Raw genomic sequence first — 23,842 nt, 5'->3', positions numbered from 1 at the left:
ATAGTGTAGACAGAGTTTTAGTTTGCTACTACAGACTGTTTGACAAAACTAGGCCTACTGTAGGCCTGCTCTTTTTAATCCGACATCCTTCTGCTCCTCGCCTCATCTTGAGGATCGGACGATTGCCGATACTCGGATTATAAACTTTTTACTTTATTCCTCTAAAAAAAAAGGTTCCATAGAAAGGAACTTTCGACAAATCAGTCTCATTAGCATTAGCATTAGAAGCGATAATGAATGAAAAGATATGAAGTCATTAACAAAATAAGTATTGCTTGACCAATTTAATAAAGTATAAAGACCTTGTTACGCAAGGATTTAGATTATGGAGTCCCGGCAGTGAATTTTATATTTCAAGACTTCGACACGGTACGATATCTTCGGTTATCAAAATTACAATCGTATCGGGTATCACTCCAAATGAGTTGGATCGAGAATTGATTACCTTTGCAAAAGATCGCGATTTGTTTGCCGTACGAAATCAAGTATCTCTTCCGTTTCCAGTTGAGTCCCGAAAGAACCAGTAGGCCCTACTGGTCTTATCGTTATCAGGAGCAAAATTTTCTTTTCAAAGACTTGGATACTGTATGAGAATGGTTCAATAACTCACTGGTTTATTACAATTTAATGTTAGAAAACGTAGCTGCGTGAATCGCGGTTCTAAAAACCGGACTAACATCCTCAAGAAAACCACATGTGAAAGAGACAATAGGCTAATTCAATTAATGTTAAACCTATTACCACTTGAAAAAGGAGAGCAGCAAGAGGAGATCTTATTGAAATTTTCAAAATCTTACTTTGAGGATGTAGACCCAGATCTGTTCTTTACCAAATTGAATTTTACCAGAACTAGAGGACATCTATATTGTTTAAAAATAAACTTATAGTTAAATCCCTCAAATGCAAAAAGTAGCCTACTTCTTCTTTCAAAGAATCATTAATTTCTGGAATTCTCCCATGACTACGTGGTAACTGCCCTCTCTCCCCCTATGAATAGTTTCAAGAAGTCTCGAGCGAACGTGGAGTTGTAACGGCCATGTAAGGTCTAACCTTTTCCCACTACTATCAGCTATCAAGTATTTCTTCATTAAAACATTTTTATTAAACTATTTCATCATAAACAATACGCTTTATGCTACGTTGCTTCAATTTGCAATGTTACTATACAGTGGTATTATTTACAGATTTCAGGGTTAAATTAAATAACCATATATGCTGATGAGTTACAGTATTATATCGATTTTAATCCTTCTGAATCTCATGATATAACTTAACGACTTGAAATCTGTATCTCTAAATAAAAAATATCATCCTGGCTATCCAACATGCTCTTGCTTAACAATACTAAAACCGAATTTATCTTTTTGCCACCAAACACATACGTTCTAAATTCAACATTCTCTCGATTTCTTTTAATTCCTGTAGGCCTACAATTTTTCCATTACTTTTTGTTAAAATTCTTGGGGTTTATTTTGATGAATTATTATCCTTCAACAACCATATTATAAGTCATGTTACGAAAACTACTAACATAATCTACGTAACATTGCTTGCATTCGAAAGTATCTGCCAAAGCGTACTACCGCTACATAAATAAATGCCTAGCCTCAGTCACTTCTCGCCTTGACTGTTGCAACTCTTTTTTTTTTGCCCTACCGAAATCTTTGATGAATCGACTTCGACGTCTCCAGATTGAACACTGCTGCACGCATTCTAACACTTACTAGAAGATCCTCACACAAATCTCCTATTATATATAACCTCCATCAGCTACCTACTGACTCCCGTATAAAAAAATCACTTTACTAACATTTAAAGCGCTACTTCTTAAACAACTTACTTATTTTATAGTAAGGGCGTGTGACGCAGGGTGTTAGACGTTGGACTACTGATCGTGAGACCGAGGTTCGAATCCAACTCTCGCCGCATTGCTTGTATCCTTAGGCAAGATACTTTACTTACGTTGATCAAGACACAACTTTGCGCTGATTACTAGCTGCATTATGGGAGTAAGTTTCCATACGTGTTTGATCCAAAAATGACTGGGGTAATAATGTTCCGAGAAGCTTACTTGTAGAGCGCTATATAAGAATGAACTATTATTATTATTCATAATATCTTCTTGATCTTCTTCCCTCCTCTCGTTCGGTTAATCAAAACCTACTGGTTGTTCCTAGAATAAACACCAAATCTTATGGACTTTATGTTTTCTGCTGCTTCTCTCCCTCGACTAATCTAGGCCTATTGCTATTTTTTTATATAACTTAAAACGCATCTTTTTAACGCTCCCGAAGCTTCAACAAATTTGTCTTCTAAATGTGCTACTACGCTTTCTATGGCTGTGTGCTCTCGATGTAGTCCAATCCTGTGTGCTATCGGATCCAATCTCCAATTTTGGCAGACCAGCGTTTGAAGTGATATAAAAGAACGTCCTTACTACTCTTATATCACCGTGTGTAAGACCATGGTTGTAAAATGCCTTTATTTTTTAACATCTAATATACAAATACCTAAATTATTATTATTACAAATTGTGCATTTTGTCGGTCAGCATTTCGATGACATCATTAATGAACGGTCGTTGATACCGGCGAGAATACATTCTTTTCCAATTTCCTTTAGTGTCGACCCATTTTATCAAACAGGCTCCCGAAGCTTCAACAAATTTGTCTTCTAAATGTGCTACTACGCTTTCTATGGCTGTGTGCTCTCGATGTTGTCCAATCCTGTGTGCTATCGGATCCAATCTCCAATTTTGGCAGACCAGCGTTTGAAGTGATATAAAAGAACGTCCTTACTACTCTTATATCCTCGTGTGTAAGACCATGGTTGTAAAATGCCTTTATTTTTTTTTCAAATGTAAACCACTAATGTAAAAATAAAATATTCTAATCGGCCCACAAATAAACAAGAAATATTTCTCACAAAAAACGCTGCTCGCTTGTTGACGTAACAGTTTTAAAGATATATTGTCCCCCTGAAAAATATTTTTTATTTCAAATTTGTTTTTGAATGTGTCATTTTATTGTCACATCATAGTTATTCACATTAACCAAACAATTATTTACCTGAAAAAATGTAATTTAAAGCAAAAAGTACTTAAATTGTCTGTCAGACAATGGTTTTTGGGTTATAATTAAACGTTTCTTTTCTGTTTTTATACATGAATAAATATTATTTTGTTTGTTACAGAAGTGAATAACTTTTGTATTTGAAGTAAAATACAACAAGAATTCATAATTTGATGTGTCATAATTGTGCAATTGAAATTGAAAAATAAAAAATACTGAATCTGTAAAAGATGATGTGCTTATTAAATAATTTAAATAAAAATGATGTCTAAATAATATTACTTTATTATATTAATCTGGGAGTCACTTCATCAAGCCTAGATGCATCAAGTGTCAACAAATTGTATCCTATTACAGTACAACCAAAAACTTTACTACTACTGTATATGAACTTTTTTGATAATAATTCCATGATTATCTGACAGCGAATTATTAAAAATTAATTTTTTTCATAGACTCTCTTCTCCCAGATGTGCTTTGGGGTTTGTAATTTTAGCATGACCCGTCCTAGTTTACAAAGTACCAAAAACGTCGGCCTCTAGAACTATAACTGCTGCTTGCTTTAACTTCTGAATGAGTAGTCCTCTTGGGACGTACCTGGCTAAAGCAGCAGCGTGCATTTTCCGGCGTGTCGGTTGTTTTTAGAACTTGCTACAGCGCCCTCAATTATTATTTACCACCAGTCAAATTGATTGAATTGGAAGTGTGCACTTTAGAGAAAGATAAACAACCGCGTTATGGAGTGGTGGTGGTAGGAGTGGATTACCATGAATGAGCCTTCGACCTGAAAAATAGCCACATTGAATTCTGATTTCTTTGGGATTGTACACGTACATTAGAATTTTGGTATACTGTGTACGATAAGTCATATATATGACGGATCTTATCCCGCTACCCGGTACGTGAAGTTGGTATTAAATAAAGCCATACATACAACTACTGGTTTCACGCCCTGCTGCACACAAATTTTATTTCTGTAGCACTTATTCAAGGCCTTATTAAGCTGGATACAAAACTCAGAGGAAGTGATCCTCGTTTAATGCTTGTTTTTCGATTACCCAAATGGATTTTAAGTTCTGACTAAACATACTATTACGTCATATAGGGATTTATATTGACCTTCAATCACTCTAACGTTGTGGAAACTATAAAAGGAACTTCATAATAACATTCAAAATTTAACATTATTTTGAGTTCATCGACTTCAGGTTTTTGCTGGAGAGCGACCAGTTGGATATAAGCTGCAAATCAACATGGGTAATGAGCCTAGCACTAGTGAAAAGTCTGGCAGAAGAAGACCTCACAATGTCCACCTACAGGAACCAATGCCGGCCAAAACAGATCTGGATGCAAGATTTACCAAAGTACTGGTAAGTACGGTTGATGTGTTTTATTTTGGTTGCAATAAAAACTACTTCTGGTATATTATGTAGTGAGATAATAAGTAAATTTACATTCCCAAAAAAGGTACCATACCCCTTCTTCAATTTCCAACAAAAACGTTTACTTGATTCCCAGGAAAGCAATACCTGGGTATAAATAGATAGAGGTCAAGCTTCGATGAATTCAATTGAACCTTGTTATTTACTTTACTTATAAGGGGTTAATGTCAGCCCAATTTGCAACGAGTATCGATAAAACTAAAGATTTTGCATAACATCTCGATTGTTTAGATATTCCCATACTGTACCTTGCCCCTTTTTAGTTCCTGCCATCAATACATTATACCCCTTCTAATTCATTTCCTTATGACCCCCTTTTTTAATATAATAAAAAATTGTTTACTGCTAAAATTTAGTGGATGACAGGTCATGCCCTAATAATTTCAGAGTTCAATGACAGTTTATTAATTTTTGTATTGAAAATAAAATAAACAGTTGTCAATTTATAACATTTTAAAAGTGGTTGAGGTGTTAGGGAAGCTCATTATTAACATTAATTATTAATTAATGTTAATAACTATATTTTTGTTGTATGTCGACTTGGCAGTATTCAGTAAACAAATAAAAATAGCCTCTTTTTAATTTAATAAATATATTTATTTTTACATATTTTATTAAAAAGGACAATAATAGTCCTAGTAAAACAATAGTATTAGTAGGGGTCTAGTATTACTTTATTATATAGTTGATAAATATCACAGCTTCACACAGGATTTGCAGGAGTCGCGACTAGGCCTAATGTCATTGTTCTGAACGTAGCCGGCCTACGATGTATTGTTCGTATCATATCCGACGGCGTAGTAGGCCTACGATGTTATGATAATTACACGTCAAACGTAGGGTGGTTCGTAGAGTTAATAAACACCAATTGCCATCGCATTTTTAGAAGCATGGACAATGCGCACACACGCAATGTATTTTTCGGTATTAATTAAAACAAGGTACCTAAATTTTGTAGCCACCCTATGCACCGGTTCGCCTGATTTGACGATACGACGGACAGCATGGGCCTCATTGATTATTTAGGTTTATTTGGTTGATAGTTGCTCCCCCTATCAACCAAATATACCTAACTATAAACAGACTACTCTATTGTGTTTTTTCTATCAAACTATTCTACTATATTCAACAATCAAATATGTTTTTAGCATTCAGTTTAGTATTCGTTTGGTTAAACCTAAGCTCAATGTCTTTACATAATACAGTTTTCATAACCATAGTAAAGAATTTAAAATTAAACAAATTATAACTACAAAGTTTGTAACAATAATTTAGTTGAAAACGAGTTTCATTTTTCATTACAATGTCCTTTTAATAATTTAAGAAAACAATTACTTTCATCTTTTTACTTAAAATTTCCTTCTGTTGAAAAATATGTCAAGTGTAAAAAAGAAAATATTTATTCTAACCTTGCTAAGTTCATTTACTTTGCTTATAAAAAGAGAAAGCATTATTTAACACACACATAAGTTTATTTTATTGTTTATATTTATGATGTATTTGATCCAATGGCCTACGTATAATAAATGGCCTAGGCAATGCTCCTAGGAAGGAAAGAAAGAATAAATTGAGTGTAGTTATGAAGTATAAACTGGCTACAGTACAACTACTTACTTGCATTTTGTTGTAATTTCTCTTGATGATTGTACTGTATGCTAGTGTATTTCAAAAGATTAAGAAGGATTATCTGAAAAATAAACTACAGTAACTATTCATTACCTTTTGAAAGATATTTGAATGCGATCATCAGCCTTTGTGCAAGACTGGTTTAAATAGTAAATATTTCTAAAGTAGTTCTATCTATTACATTTTTTAGAAGTTTTGATCATTCAATCACAGATTCATCATCTAAAGGTCTGTCTTTAGTTTAGGGCTTGTCAGACCTACTACAGAGTTATTAATGGTACAAATCTATTGATGTTGAATATCAACAATGTGTACACAACTGTACAGTATATAGTACAACCATGAAGTTATAAGACAATTTCACACAGAAACTAGGCAATATACTGTGTGCATGCTAGAGTTTATACTTTTATTCATGTGTAAAAAGAGGCGTACCAAAAGGTGCAACATTGGCATGTTTACAGAATTCTGAAGGTGAAAGTGGTCGATGTATACAAGTCTGCTGGTAATGATAGTAAAAGTACCAAATCAACATTTTAATGATGTCTTATTTTTTTTAATCATTTACCAACAACAGTATCATAAAGTATTATAATACACCAATTAAATAGAGAACACATTGTTCTACATAGAAAGTGAAATGAACATCCAAACTCTCAAGTACAATGATATTAATAAGGAAATAAAATAACATTTTTTCTGATAATTTCCTAATATATTTAGTAATAATTTATATCAATTGATTTCTAGTGTTGTCTGAACAGCAGTTGATATTTAGTGTTGTCTGAACAATTTTTAAAAATTGTCCCTGATTGATTTGGTTTCTGCTGCAAACAAATAGCCCTTTTATATCATTGTAGTTCCCACAATCATCATGTTGATTATCACAGTTACACTTGGCCTACAGTTTTTAGTCCTTATCCGAGAAGACTCATCCAAAACCAGAAGCGATTGAGTGTAGAACCCTTGCTGAATTTATGGCTGTGTTACATTACCACTGTACTGTTTTAACCAGTCGACCACTCAGTCGATATGTTAATACATTATTTGTCACCTCTTGGCTATAAAACGCGACATATTAGGGTCATTCTTCAGTAAGTGTCTAATTTCAGGTTTATAAAAAATCGATTTTAAAATTTGCATTTTTTAAATTTTAAAAGTTTATTCAGATAAATAAACATGTATTACATGGCAAGCGTATGTTTGGTGCAATCTTTACTATATATTTCGTATTTTATTCGTATTTATAAATACATGGTTCTATGTTACTGTCATTTCCCTCACATTTATGGAATATACAAAGATAGAAAAACTAACGGTTTAGTATTTATAAAATTATTTCCATTATTAATTCTTTGATACTATACATTATTTTTGTCTCTATTAATCAAAAAATGATTGTTTTAACATTTATTAGTATGATGTTATACGTTCAAAACCATTTACTATTCCAAAAAATAATAATTTTCAGAAAATAGTATGACTATTAGTGATGTTTTACAAAATTCTGTTGAAGTAATATTACTATCCATTGACATAGAAGAATATTGTTTATATTTCAATTATACCACATAATTGCATTCATTACTTAAATATTTTAGGATTTAAAAGGATAAAATATCCATGTGACGGATATGACGAACCTAAAAAATCATGTGACGGAGATGACTTTAAGATATGATTTGAATATGTTTATTGACCAGAGTCACATAGATATACAATGTAATAATATAATAAAGATATACAAAACAAAATGTACAACAAAAAAGGCCCTGGCAATAACAAAAAGTCATATCCGTCACGGGCCGTCATCTCCGTCACAACGAAACATTGAGAAATGTGACGGAGCTGACCGTGACGGAGATGATGTATTTAGCATAGGACAGCCTAGGATCACATCATAGGCATGTCTGACAGCGGAGACGGATTGCATACTTCTAGATACCGTGAATAACCTGTACTTCCAGTTGAAAAAAAACAGAAATTATAATTATTTAATGAGTTCTATACCGTTCGGATATGACATTCAATAAAGGTATGCAACTGTAATTTTTCTAAAACCTTGTTTTATTAGTTTTTTTCCTCTTTTATTGAAAATTATGTGCGGCTAATTTTATTTCAATATCTTCGCATGTTTACAACGCACAGTAAATTTTTTTCCCCGCCGTTCATTAAACTGTAGACGGCACATTTAAATTATGTGACGGAAATGACACAAAACTGCGGGACAAGCTTTTTCCAAACAAAAACTTTAAAGTTTGAGATTTAATGTATGTAGAGATGTATTTCGAAGAATATAATCGCATGAAATCATGATTAACTAACTTTTTACAATATTTTCGATAACAAAAGTCCTGTTATCAAATATATATGGCGATCATAAAAATGAAGATGTACGATCGGGACATAGGATTTTAGGGGGTTGCCTGAAACATTTTTATAAAAATTAACAATATCAATGTAATTATCTTTGTTTTATGTAATTAATTATATTTACAATAATGTTGATTGTGATTTAAGTCAAGAATTTTTATTTTTTAATGATGAATTTTCAGTCTCTATCCCACCAAAGTATCGGGACACGATTTTAGACACTTACTGAAGAATGACCCATTACCTGTACAAATAACTGTTTAAGATGTTCTCAAAATACATAAATTATACCCAGTGATCACATTTGGAAGGCCATAACAATGGATATCACATAATCTTGTTGAACGCTTTTGACCTCAACTAACTGCTAGCATCTTGACCATTTTACTACCTACAGTAAATACATTGTTAATAATGAAGTGGACAATCACCGTACCCATATGATTAAATCATATTTTGCTAAAACATGTTTAACAGAAAGTTTGGAAATGAGTGTTAATTGCAATAACAATGTATTGTCTGTACATTTTGGTTCGTACACATGCAGAATAGAAAACAAATATTTAACCTTCTGTTTATTTAACCTTCTGTTTGGCAGGTTGCCACAATAAAATCAATACTTCATATTGAAGTTGGTCAGCCTTATAATAATCAACAATTATTATGTCATGAACTGTTGACATACTGTACGTAAACATAAGCTTTCATTTGAATTATGTTGTGTACAAAACATTAGTCGTTTTTCAAATATACAGTAGGCATTTCAAATGACTTTTTATAAAGCCTGTTTTCCAGTCGACGCTATCGTTAATAATAATCGGCGAATGAATGTTGTTCTGGAAAGTAGCCGTGGTATTAGGTAGGGTCTTCAGCCTAGTCCAAAATTCTATTACTGTACAACTAGGTTAGGCATACTAAGAATGAAGAATTATCAGTTTAGAAATAGTAGAGTAGGGCTAGTAGGCTACATCTCCTACATCATCAGGTGTCGGCCTAGAATTGGTAGGAAAACTCTCTCTTTTATAAAAATTGGCTCTTCTTCTGAGATCCGAGAACTTAATTTTTCTGTTTCATTTTTTCGCATTATGACAACGTCGAGGAAGAAGACAGGGGTTTCAACTCTAACGTTCAGTGCTAGAAAGTAAATGTTCTATCGTTATCATTTCAAGAAACGCTAACATCGTTGATCATTAAAAGTTCAACGATGATAACGTCGACTGGAAAACAGGCTTTAGCTACCAGACCTTGAGTTATAAAAATAAGAGTAGAGCTCCATTGCAAGCAATTCGATAAGGGTATTGCTAAACTGCGCAAACTGCGTAAACCAAGCGCAAACAGCGCAAACCAAGCGCAAACCAAAAAAACCCTGCGCAAACCTCCTCCAAATGGCTTATTATTGGTTCTATCATGGCCAGGACTATCATAGCAGGTAATTTATGAAAAAAAAAATTACGAAATTGCTGAAAGTTGGGCGAAAAACATCATTTTTTGGGTAAAATGTCAGATTTTACAGTGCAAATCGGGCAAATTAAAAAAAAACCTGCGCAAACCTTCTCCAAATGGCTTATTATTGGTTCTATCATGACTAGGACTATCATAGCAAGTAATTTATGGAAAAAAAATAATGAAATTGCTGTAAGTTGGCTTTTTTTGGGCGAAAAACATCATTTTTTGGGTAAAATGTCAGATTTTACAGTGTAAATCGCGCAAACCTAAAAAAAACCTGCGCAAACCTCCTCCAAATGGCTTATTATTTGTTCTATCATGTCTAGGACTATCATAGCAAGTAATTTATGAAAAAAAAAATAATGAAATTTCTGTAAGTTGGCTTTTTTTTTGGGCGAAAAACATCATTTTTTGGGTGAAATGTCAGATTTTACAGTGTAAATCGCGCAAACCTAAAAAAAACCTGAGCAAACCTCCACCAAATCACTTATTATTGGTTCTATCATGACTAGGACTATCATAGCAAGTAATTTATGGGAAAAAAAATAATGAAATTGATGTAAGTTGGCTCTTTTTTGGGCGAAAAACATCATTTTTTGGGTAAAATGTCAGATTTTACAGTGTAAATCGCGCAAACCTAAAAAAACCCTGCGCAAACCTCCTCCAAATGGCTTATTATTTGTTCTATCATGACTAGGACTATCATAGCAAGTAATTTATGAAAAAAAAAATAATGAAATTGCTGTAAGTTGGCTTTTTTTTGGGCGAAAAACATCATTTTTTGGGTAAAATGTCAGATTTTACAGTGTAAATCGCGCAAACCTAAAAAAACCCTGCGCAAACCTCCTCCAAATGGCTTATTATTTGTTCTATCATGACTAGGACTATCATAGCAAGTAATTTATGAACAAAAAATAATAAATTGCTGTAAGTTGGCGCTTTTTTTGGGCGAAAAACATCATTTTTTGGGTGGTCAATTCAAACGTTTAGTTGACTCAAGATCAGTGGCTGTCAATCAAATAAACGTTATTTTGCGTTTCAGCTAAAAGTTGCACAGCAAATAACTGGTTATATGGTGTTTAACCATTATTTTCAGGCTACTATTTAACCAGAAATTTGTCCTGTTTCTGCTGTCAAGAAATTGGGATTAATTTATTCACACGGTTAATAACCGGTTATTTTTTAGTGGCAGAAAAAGCTGTGAGTGAAAATGGCCAGTTCCATACATATTTTGGTGACAATGTTTTGCACACTCTCAAAGGGTGCAGTCTGTAGGCAAAAGAATGGGCCAAGAATGCTTTTGTTTTCTTTCATTGAATATAAGGGTGTTGCTGTAAACAGTGCAAGCATTTGTTAATTCTGTCTTCTTTTGTTGAAATGTTTCGTAAATCCAAAATTGATATTTACATTACCACTTACATCAATTTCATAATTTTTTTTTCATAAATTACTTGCTATGATAGTCCTAGTCATGATAGAACCATAATAATAAGCCATTTGGAGGAGGTTTGCGCAGGGTTTTTTTAGGTTTGCGCGATTTACACTGTAAAATCTGACATTTCACCAAAAAAATGATGTTTTTCGGCCAAAAAAAAGCCAACGTACAGCAATTTCATTATTTTTTTTCCATAAATTACTTGCTTTGATAGTCCTAGTCATGATAGAACCAATAATAAGCCATTTGGAGGAGGTTTGCGCAGGTTTTTTTAGGTTTGCGCGATTTACACTGTAAAATCTGACATTTTACCCAAAAAATGATGTTTTTCGCCCAAAAAAAAGCCAACTTACAGCAATTTCATTAGTTTTTTCCATAAATTACTTGCTACGATAGTCCTAGTCATGATAGAACCAATAATAAGTGATTTGGTGGAGGTTTGCGCAGGTTTTTTTTAGGTTTGCACGATTTACACTGTAAAATCTGACATTTCACCAAAAAAATGATGTTTTTCGGCCAAAAAAAAGGCCAACTTACAGCAATTCCATTATTTTTTTTTCATAAATTACTTGCTATGATAGTCCAAGTCATGATAGAACCAATAATAAGTGATTTGGTGGAGGTTTGCGCAGGGTTTTTAAGGCTTGCGCGATTTATACTGTAAAATCTGACATTTCACCCAAAAAATGATGTTTTTCGTCCAAAAAAAAGCCAACTTACAGCAATTTCATTATTTTTTTTCCATAAATTACTTGCTATGATAGTCCTAGTCATGATAGAACCAATAATAAGTGATTTGGTGGAGGTTTGCGCAGGTTTTTTTTAGGTTTGCGCGATTTACACTGTAAAATCTGACATTTCACCCAAAAAAATGATGTTTTTCGCCCCAAAAAAAGCCAACTTACAGCAATTTCATTATTTTTTTTCCATAAATTACTTGCTATGATAGTCCTAGTCATAATAGAACCAATAATAAGTGATTTGGTGGAGGTTTGCGCAGGTTTTTTTTAGGTTTGCGCGATTTACACTGTAAAATCTGACATTTCACCCAAAAAAATGATGTTTTTCGCCCCAAAAAAAGCCAACTTACAGCAATTTCATTATTTTTTTTCCATAAATTACTTGCTATGATAGTCCTAGTCATGATAGAACCAATAATAAGCCATTTGGAGGAGATTTGTGCAGGTTTTTTTTTAAATTTGCGCGATTTGCACTGTAAAATCTGACATTTTACCCAAAAAATGATGTTTTTCGCCCAACTTTCAGCAATTTCATAATTTTTTTTTTTATAAATTACCTGCTATGATAGTCCTGGTCATGATAGAACCAATAATAAGCCATTTGGAGGAGGTTTGCGCAGGGTTTTTTGAGGTTTGCGCTTGGTTTGCGCTGTTTGCGCTTGGTTTGCGCAGTTTAGCACCACACATTCGATAAACCACAACGATGCATAATCCAAAATGTCGCTTGTTTCGTCCAAGTGGGAACCAATGCCTCTCCTCAAAATTCAAAGAGATTTTTTTTTTAATGTTAACTACGAGCAGAGTCTACTGTAATGATGTAAAATCTGATGTGCTGGATGGAAAGCAGATTCTGCAAAATCTGCCATCTTTCTCATTTATTTTGTAACAAAATTCTAACCTACCGTATCTGAAACTACTGATGGTAGATCAATATAAAAAAAAGGAAGTATAGAGCTCCCCATAGTGTCTTAACACATTGTAAACCATTTCCAAATGTAATATCCCACATGAGAACTGGGAAAGCAATTACTGTACTGTTATTCATTGTTTATATTCCAATCCCAGATAAACCTAAAATACAACTTATAGGATACAACAACATGATAATATTGTTCATTTCATTTAAAAACACATTTTTTAACCACAAAACCATTTTTGTATCCTGTGGTTTAGGCGTGTAAAGTTCAAAATTTCAGCAAGTAATACTCCTATTGACTAAAAATAAAAAAAAAATCATAAATTGGCAGTACTGTGTACTTTAAGTTATTCGTTTTGTTTACATCAAATAATACAATTTACATTAAATAAATATATTGTCAACATTTATGTCAATTTGTTAAATATCATTGAGGGTGAGCAATTATCTGACCAATTACAAACAGTTGCAAACTTTTAACACTTCCAATTTGTTTACATCAGCACCTATTCTGTAAGGAATACAATAGGCACTTTGATGCAGCCAGGGATAACATTGTATGAGCCATCAGACAGAGGTTCCAAGATGGAAAAATAAATGTTCAGGTAATTTATAAAAGCATGACCAAACAATAGAGGCACTATAATTATTTGGCATAAGCTATTGGCACCAGCACTATAAAATAGTGCATTATAATAGTGTACATTTTGTCAGTGTGCCATCTCCCAACCTGTTCCAATTGGTATCAGTTGCTTTACAGGTCACTGTGTGGTATAGACCTCAAATAATCTTTTCAATTTGATTGTAGTAGTCATTTTATTCACTATGCCAGCCAGTGTTTCTCTGCATTGCCGAATAAACCGTTTATTTAAAAATAGATGTAAAAATAGTTTCTGCTCAATCAGTGGGTGGTCGTTGACAGAAATTGTTAGCACTTACCCAAAATGCAATGAGCTCTGGTGGTCAATTCAAACGTTTAGTTGACTCAAGATCAGTGGCTGTCAATCAAATAAACGTTATTTTGCGTTTCAGCTAAAAGTTGCACAGCAAATAACTGGTTATATGGTGTTTAACCATTATTTTCAGGCTACTATTTAACCAGAAATTTGTCCTGTTTCTGCTGTCAAGAAATTGGGATTAATTTATTCACACGGTTAATAACCGGTTATTTTTTAGTGGCAGAAAAAGCTGTGAGTGAAAATGGCCAGTTCCATACATATTTTGGTGACAATGTTTTGCACACTCTCAAAGGGTGCAGTCTGTAGGCAAAAGAATGGGCCAAGAATGCTTTTGTTTTCTTTCATTGAATATAAGGGTGTTGCTGTAAACAGTGCAAGCATTTGTTAATTCTGTAAAATATAAGAATACATTAACCCTAAAAATTGGGGGACCTCACAAATCATTAGGAGGTCACCTTGCCAACATTTATAAATTAATTAAAATTGTTTAATTTAATTGGACCGCAGAAACAGCAAGACTGATGCATGGAATCATAACAGTAGGCCTATTTTACTTTCAGATGTCATATGATTGTAATACTATGGCAAAACAAATAATTTGATTGCATTATTAATTTCTGTCCTTTTTCAATAAACAATATGGTATTGTTCGTAACCTTTCTGTATACTCATTATAATTATGGTTTTTGTTATGAACAATATATTGCAGGATTTCGCAAGTACTGTAGTAATACCTAAATCATGTGATGTCAGTGTGACCCTTGAACTGCTCTGATCCTTTTAATGCCCTTTCAAGAGAATTACTTATTGTCTGACATGTTTTTTATATCTATGGGTATGTTCAGACTCGCGGAGTTACGGTGGAGTTATGTAAGCGGCGTACATATTTTTGTGTCTGAACCAGGCCGCGGATTAGCGTTAGGAAGCTTTTTATGTCGACACGGAACTCAATTGACATAAACACACTTCAAGCAACTGAACACAACTGACTGGCACACAAAAAATGTCAACATACTGTAAGCATACAGTTGTTTACTTTTTTTTCGGAACTGAAAGGAAGTGAGTGCATCTAAAAACTAAAAATCACGATCAGTAATGGTAACCGGTTTTGTTTAACCAGTTTGATGTTTCCAAATAAGTGCTTATGCACACACACTGGTTCATATCATGATGTGCATGCGTTTTGGTAATCGCAACTAGTTACAATCAGTTCTAGTTACTTTGAGTTGAGTTCCTTGTCGAAATAAGCACACCTTTAGATTTACAAAGTCCCTTTCACACACACACATATGAAATGATTTTAAATATTGGAACCTGTGGAATCACTTTTATACAAGAAACATTAACAATATTAAATACCCTTATGTGAGAAGTGGTCTAGACTATCAATAATGCCTATTTATTTACCAACATATATTTCGCAATGTATTTCTGTGTGAAAAGGACTAAGATAACAGTAGGGATGAAAATATTGATTTCTGGTATTTAATTTACACTTCAAAGTGAAATTTGATGGTCTTACAACATGTGGAATGCACAGTATTTCTAAGAACTTTAAACCAAAAACTGCCTACAGGCCTGGAAGATATACCAAAAATAAACACTTGAAAAACTACTATGCTATATTAACAGAAAGTTATGTTCACTCTACATTTTGGGAGTTATTGGTAGATACAGTCAACTCTCCAAATACCGGACTCTTTGAAAACCAGAAACTCTCCCAATACCAAAAATGCCCAAATTCATTTTAGCATGAAAAACACATTCCCAATACCAGACATTGGTCAGACCAAAGGTGTCTGGTATTGGGAGAGTTGACTGTAATACATTTGATTCTGATAGTAGTTAGTAATTAGTATGTAACAAGTTTATACCCGAGAAGGGTTTGATTAGCACTATCGAATTAGCAGGATCTGGATCTACTGATTTAACTTTGTATAAACCATGATGGGTCAGATGCAGTGGCGTATCCAGGATTTTGAAGTTGTGGGGGCCGGGAATTGCCAATTTGCCGACAAAATTAGTGTCATTACCTGTACATACACCTGATCAATATATGTTCTAGGATTGCATAGTCATATTGTCTTATATGGGATAACGATGCAAAATTAAAACCAAATTAAACATTATCTGTTAGTATGTTGTATTAATATTACAATAAAGAAAGAATAACGAAAATCTGACTTGTAGTTTTCGAAATATAGGGTCTAAAACATCGCCGAAAATGATCGTTTTTAGCCACAAAAGAAGTAAAACAATTTTTGGCCTCAGTCGACAATTCTATTAACTAGCCTACGCCATTTTTGGTTAAAATAATTACGTTTTTTAGTAATTTATTTTATATATCACCATTGGAAATATCAATAAAACATGTTATTAAATGCTTATAAAATATATAAAGTTGTTTACTTAACGGAATTCGGACAAATTCATATATTGCTCTAACTTTGTGTAGTAACGATCAGAGAGACCGTATGATCGACTTCATGGTACACGCGCGAGAGAAAACATTCCGCTGCGGGTGATTCGCATCCACCAATCAAATCAGCCAGAATCCAAAATCATTCAACCGTGAGCAATGCCAATCACGAGAAAGCTCAGCTTTGATTGGCTTACGATGACATCATATCACAAAATGTTGGTTTTGTAGTTGAGCCTCACGGAATATTCTGTTCCAAAAATGAAATACATGGATATTTTTTATGGTATGTGTGCTTTTTCTTTCAAAAATTTGAATAATAAAGGCCTCATAGCGAGAAAAAAAAACGGGTTTTTGGCACTTATAATAAATATATCTTAGAGAAAAAAGCACATGGCATGTGGAACTATATAATCTTAGCGTAAGAAGACATACAAATCCCAGGTCATGAGAGGCTCAACTGCAAAAACAAGGTTTAATAGGGTAAGGGCACCGGACCGTTCAAAGACTTTTGAGTAAACAATCTAGCGCGTACGGCCATACGTGCTAGTTGATAAAGCGTGGTTCCCACTGGCGACGCAACGTAATGCAACCGACGCAATGTAACAAAATGCCCTTCCAATAATTATGTTTGCCCCCGCCTGCGTGAAATCAAACCTGCGATGTTTGCAGTATTGTTGCGTCGTCGGTTCCCACTTGTGATTACGCCATACAGCACTTTGCGTCGCTGCGTTGCGTTCTAGTGGGAATGACGCTTTAGATATTTTAACCACATTTTTTACGTGTTTGATTAGCTAGATGTAATGAAAATAAAAAATAGTTGATCTGAAGGGAATGATATGATATGTAAATAAACAAACACTTATATTTACAGTTCAATTATTGTCAGAATAATAGTTTATTCTTATTTGCCTAACTTTATTTTTTTCCCCCGGCACCTTTGTTTGCCGACGGACGCGATGATGTGCCGACGGACACCAAATCAGTGGGGGGCCGGGCCCCTGGTCCCCCCACTGGATACGCCACTGGTCAGATGCTAGCATCTTCAGTCAAGATTTTTCTTATTACCTGAAATTGAAGAGGTTTTTACTGTGTATAAATGAGGTCTTTGTTCTTGGAGACTAAACAGGCCTGTTCCATTGAAAACCTAGACCTGGTTCATTTGAGCGATGACATCAGTTGAGACAGACTATTATAAAATAACTAACAATAAATTCAGGTCTGGGTTAGTGGTGATGGACTTGTAATATTATAAGATTACCCCCTCTCCCATTATACAGTCCTTTATATCATGCCTGAATTAACTAGATTAATTTAACAGTATGCCTAGTGATTCCCATTAAAATCCACATGATAGATCTATAAATTAGAAAACTTAGGATGGCCTAGAGCATTACACTTGTTTGTACAATACATACCATACATGCCCAACTCTTCACAAAATAATTTGAATTTTTGATTTATCAGTTGAATATTCCTCCCTGTGATTTACAATATCAAGAGTATTTCTAATATGCATGGTATGGTGTCATCATAAACTTAGGGTATGTTCAGATCCATGGAGTTATGCTTTCGTATCGCAAGCAATGTCATATTATAATTAGCGTCGTAACAGCAAAGTGTTCAGATTTGCCTAGCTAACGCTTTCGTTTCAAACTGAATTGTCACCGATTTGGGTGAACATCTGGTATGCAGGAGTAAATTTGATTGGTTACAGGTCAAAATTGTTGATGCATGACTTTCGTATCATAAGCGGCGTCCACTAATCTTGTACCTTGAGCTGTCGTAACGAACGAAAGAGTAGTGTCGTACGAGGTGGCTTCCACTAATCTTTTCCTGGTTCAGACCTATGGAGTTGTACGCCGCGTACAATACAAAAGCATAACTCCGTAGGTCTGAACAGGCCCTTAGGGCCTGTTTCTGCTGAACAGAAATAATCGATAATTAACCGTTTATTTTTTAATCGATTATTTTTTGGCAGCAGAAACGGCGCAAAATGAAATAACCGATTAAAAAATAACCAATTAAAAACACTCAATCCATTGCATGTTTTAATCGATTATTTCTTGTTTTAACCGATTATTGCAGAGCAGTTTTGAGCTGCAACACAAATAGCGATTATTGACCACACTTTGACCTCTAGAGTATGGCAACCCTCATTCTACAAAGCATGCTGTTTATTTGCGCGATCGACGACGATCAGCAAACATAACAATAACAATCAAATGTTAAACATTTGATTGTTATTATTTTGTGGGGGAGAATTATACCAAGAGACTCTGCGTTACAAGTACACCGTTATATCCCACCAGTCCAGGCTAACAATGTTTTGCGTGTCCTTTTTTAGGCCTGTTGTTTCGGTAGAAATATATAGCCTAGCTAAGGCCTAGAGTAGGACCAACGGCGAAACGAACTTTTCTCGCCGACGTGCCCTTATTAATATAACATCATTATTCTGTTGTATGTGGTATGGTAGTAGGCCTAGATGTTTATTTTACAAATAATATAGCTTTACGTATTAAAGAGTTCAATTTTTAATTTTTAATCCTACATGTGAGAGTTTTAGGCAGCCATAGGATGTTCAAACAAACCAACTCTCATCTGCCTTCCATAACTTTAACTGCGCTGTTGGTATGGATGACGTGATTTTTAAAAAGCAATTACCAGATAACCGATTAACATCGGAAAAAATGTTCAGTTGTGCACAACACGGTCAATTCTGTGGCTTGTGGTAAACATTGTGGTTTAGGAAAAATTGATTATTTTTATTTTTTCAGCAGAAACAGACCCTTAGAAATATTTTCATTTCAAACTCTTGCTAATAACTACACATACAATACCTAATTAAAATGTTAACCTATTTTGAACATTATATTATGGTTTTTGTTTACTGTAAAAAACGATTTTTACAAAAATGTCCATATAGGATGGATAAAAAAAACAGAGGCTCATTCATTCATGTCACACTTGCTTAATTGTGTGGGTATTATGAAGATTGGGCAACCAAATACAAAGGAGTTGTCAATGCCAAGTACCCTGTAGTAGATTAGGATGTGGTTATAACATCCCAAAGGAATACATCACAATGCTGGTTAATTCATATATGCCACAAATGTATGTAACAGTATTCTTTATTCCATATTGCTTAGTTAGAATGATACCCTGCAAAACATCTGTTTTTCCCCCCTAGTTTTGAGAGAAACACCAATGAATAAAAACAGTTGTATTGAGAAACCAAGCACCAAATATTAAGAGCCAACATTTCAGTTTGTTAGGGCATGTTGAGATCTACAGAGTTATGCTTTCACATTGCATGCAGCATACAGTATACAACTCCATAGGTTGAGTCTGAAAGCTTCCCTGTGAGGACTCTAACCTTGCTTGTGATGAAAGCATACCTCCATGAACTCTCTCCAATAGCACTTGATAGTGTTTCTCTTGAAGAGTCCTTTTCTATGTTAAATTAATAATCCTCCATACAAAAATGTTCTTGTAAATTTAATTGGGAACTGTACCCGTCCAAGAGCATTAGTTCATAAGTATAGGAGGACCCGGACATTTCTGGTAACAAGCTAATTTTTTCAGGAAAGGTCCAGAACTATGATTGGAACATCATACTAAAAGTCCTGAAAAATCCTCCTTGTGCTCTCTGAGAAATCCAAGATGGCGTCCAAAATGGCTGCCATTTTAATTAGTCTATAACTTTGTAACCGCTTGTCATAGAGTATTGATTTTGGTGTCAAATAGTTCACAATATATACATTCCTATTTGCTCTAACAGAAAAGTTTGTCAAAAAATGGCCGCTACTACAGTTTCTGGCAGTTTGACCTTTGACCTGGTCTTATCATATCTCGGTAATGGCTTGTCATAGAGAATTGAGATTAGGCCCAAATTGTTCAGAACATGCATATTTTTATTTGGTGTAATGAAATATTTTATCCCAAAATGACCGGAAGTGAGGTTATTGACCTCTTATTGACCTATTCATATATCTTTTACCGTATCTCAAGAAATATTTGTCGTAGAGCATTACTTTTGGAGTCAAATTGTTTGGAACATATACATTTCTATTTAGTCTAGTACAACAGGTTGCCCTAAAATGTTCGGAAGTAAGTTAATTTATTTAAAATTAAAAAAATCAAAGAAAAGTATATGAATACTGTAGATAAAATCAAAATCAAAGTTTTAACTCTGCCTTAAAACATATTTTGGGCATAGCACATCATCAGGTAAAGTGAATTGTTACAAAAAGAAAATATAAAGTCAAAAGTGGCTAATCAAAGTTGGCTAAGTAACAAAAGACAAATGTCAAGGACCCGTTAGGCAATTTTTAGTCGCGTGCAAACGCGACTCTATAGCTCACTATGTCGGTCGGTAACCACTAACTCAATATTCATATTTTTTTCATTATTTTTACACTGGATATTAATACTTGGAGGCAAATATAAATTGTTTTACAAAATTGTTAACATTTTCAGCAATTTCAGTTGGTCGGTTGGTCGGTAAACACTAACTCATATTCATATTTTTATCGTTATTTTGACACTGGATATTAATACTTGGAGGCAAATATAAATGTTTTTAAACATTTTCAGCAATTTCGGTTGGTTGGTCGGTCGGTAAACACTAAATCATATTCATATTTTTTCGTTATTTTGACATAGATATTAATACTTGGAGGCAAATATAAATGTTTTTAAAAATTGTTCAACATTTTTTAACATTTTCAGCAATTTCGGTCGGTCGGTAAACGCTAACTGATATTCATATTTTTTCGTTATTTTGACAGTGGATATTAATACTTGGAGGCAAATATAAATGTTTTTAAAAATTTATCAACATTTTTAAACATTTTCAGCAATTTTGGTCGATTAGTCGGTAGATCGGTCGGTCGGTCAGTAAACAATAAATCAAATTTGCGCACGCGACTGCAGCCATATGGCCTTGTTGACTTTGTGAAAATAATGCATTTTCAAACATTCCTTGTTTTAAATGTTCGTTATACCGTATGGTTTATTTATGATAAAAAGAGAATGTACCCTAGGTATTTCACGTCAACGCTCTTTACCCGGCATGCATAGACATTTTTTTTCAGATTCTGATTTTATTTGGTCCTTGCAGAAATCCATGAAAAATAGATTGGAAGACCCGGGCAATGATCTCGGTACCTCTCACATGCTAAGTGAGCGCTCTACCATTTGAGCTAGTCCCCCAGTTACATATTTAACTGTTTAAACTGAACAAATTATCGCCATATGCCCTATATAGGATTTATTATATATTAAAAATATGCGAAATAAGGGTCTTTAAATCCCTGTAAGATTGATCAGCAGCATTCTGTTACAGTCATTCATCATCTGATGTTGCATCTTCAACATCTTGGTGTTTGTTGCATCTTCAACATCTTAGTGTTTGTTGCTTCTTTCACATTATCATCATCTGTATGGGTGTTGTTGCATGTTTGCCCAAAACAGTTATGACGTTCATTTGTTTTCATCTTTAAACAGTTCAAAATGTGATAAGTCTAGGCTTGCCGGTTAGAGAACATTCAAGAGTGCATTCTCAAGGAATGACCTGGTTTCATGTTTCAAAATGCATTATTTTTACAAATAAAATGGTCTTTAACATTTGTTTTTGACAATCCGGAGTATAATATATGCCATGTACATAGTGTTTGCCAATTGGGCATTTCCATGCGAAATGTATGACCTGAAAATTTCATTCTCACAGTATCATAAAGTCTTTACATTCCCTAAATTACATAAAAGTTATACTTCTATTAACAAAAATAATTATCGTAATTTCTATAATATTTCTGAAAATATGAAGAAAATAACGACGTGATTTCAACAAAAGCACTAATAATAAACGCGAGTTACAGACGAATAAAGCATTTAAAATGTATTCATGACATCTACATATTAGGGTGACATTTTGTAGCAATAACTTTTCAACCATAACTAGTATGAGAATTTCAATTACCGTGTCCATTTTTTGTAACAAGAGTTACCGATATTCTTTGTTCTATCAAAGTTAAATAAATTATTATTTTGGTTTTTTTCTTGTCTAGTATAGTTCATACCCAATAAAATGTAACACTTGTTGTAGAATAACCCATTTTTTTGTTTAATTAACCAACTTTGATTAGCCACTGACAACAGTTATTCTTTGTAAGTTATTGACTTAATATTTTCTTTTTGTAACAATTCACTTTACCTGATGATGTGCTATGCCCAAAACATGTTTTAAGGCAGAGTTAAAACATTGATTTTGATTTTATCTACAGTATTCATATACTCTGCCTATGCAGCTCTTTGATTTTTTTAATTTTCAATAAATTAACTTACTTCCGAGCATTTTAGGGCAAACTGTTCAATTAGACTAAATAGAAATGTATATGTTCCAAACAATTTGATACCAAAAGTAACGCTATACGACAAATGTTTCTTGAGATACTGTATATAGGAATAGATATAGGATAGGAAGATATATGAATAGGTAAATAAGAGGTCAATAACCTCACTTCCGGTCATTTTGGGATAAAATATTTCATTACACCAAATAAAAATATGCATGTTCTGAACAATTTGGGCCTAATCTCAATTCTCTATGACAAGCCATTACCAAGATATGATAAGACCAGGTCAAAGGTCAAACTGCCAGAAACTGTAGTAGCGGCCATTTTTTGACAAATTTTTCTGTTAGAGCAAATAGGAATGTATATATTGTGAACTATTTGACACCAAAATCAATACTCTACGACAAGCGGTTACAAAGTTATAGACTAATTAAAATGGCAGCCGTTTTGGACGCCATCTTGGATTTCTCGGAGAGCACAAGGAGGATTTTTCAGGACTTTTAGTATGATGTTCCAATCATAGTTCTGGACCTTTCCTGAAAAAATTAGCTTGTTACCAGAAATGTCCGGGTCAAACCCTAATGCTCTTGGACTACATGTGGCATAGTACATGTTGTATCTATCTGTTTGTGTTTGGATGGGTTATGGTACTGCAGTTTATTTTTATGGTGTAAAAGGGTAGTATGTATATCAATTAATGGCCAGTTTCCAAATCTGTGTAATTAGGTCAACAAAGGAAGTGGTTTCCTCTTCACCTGTCTAGACTTAAGTTGTCCTCCTCAAGTAGCCTCATAATTCCAGACTTTTCATGTATACTGAGTGAAAAGGTGTATGTATGCACACCTATGGTAAAGAGCTAGAACATTGTGGGTGGCTGTTGTGGTGGTAATTGGAAGTGTCTGAACCATGTCCTTCAACATCAGTAATTAAGTTATGTTAAAGAAATGTTAAAATGGCAATGTTGATATTATACACACATACAGTATGCCTATACATCACATGCTTGAACATTTCAAGTAAACTATCAATAAACTTACAGTAAACTTTAAAATACTC

General features: G+C 33.8%; 1 protein-coding gene across 1 annotated transcript in view; it reads left to right on the top strand.

The window, feature by feature from the left end:
* Window positions 1-3,822: 3,822 nt before the first annotated feature.
* The window catches only part of LOC144840059 (formin-like protein 2), a 63,758-nt gene continuing 43,738 nt past the window's right edge, over window positions 3,823-23,842 (top strand). The window contains exon 1 of the mRNA XM_078695717.1: window positions 3,823-4,441. Coding sequence (XP_078551843.1) covers window positions 4,325-4,441 — 117 coding nt within the window. The 5' untranslated portion in view covers window positions 3,823-4,324. The remainder of the gene's footprint in view (window positions 4,442-23,842) is intronic.

Source organism: Antedon bifida, chromosome 4 (assembly GCF_963402885.1).
Source record: "Antedon bifida chromosome 4, ecAntBifi1.1, whole genome shotgun sequence".
In the NCBI taxonomy this organism is placed as follows: domain Eukaryota; kingdom Metazoa; phylum Echinodermata; class Crinoidea; order Comatulida; family Antedonidae; genus Antedon; species Antedon bifida.
Note: the sequence above shows the minus strand (reverse complement) of the source record. Positions and strands in the feature narration are given on the sequence as shown.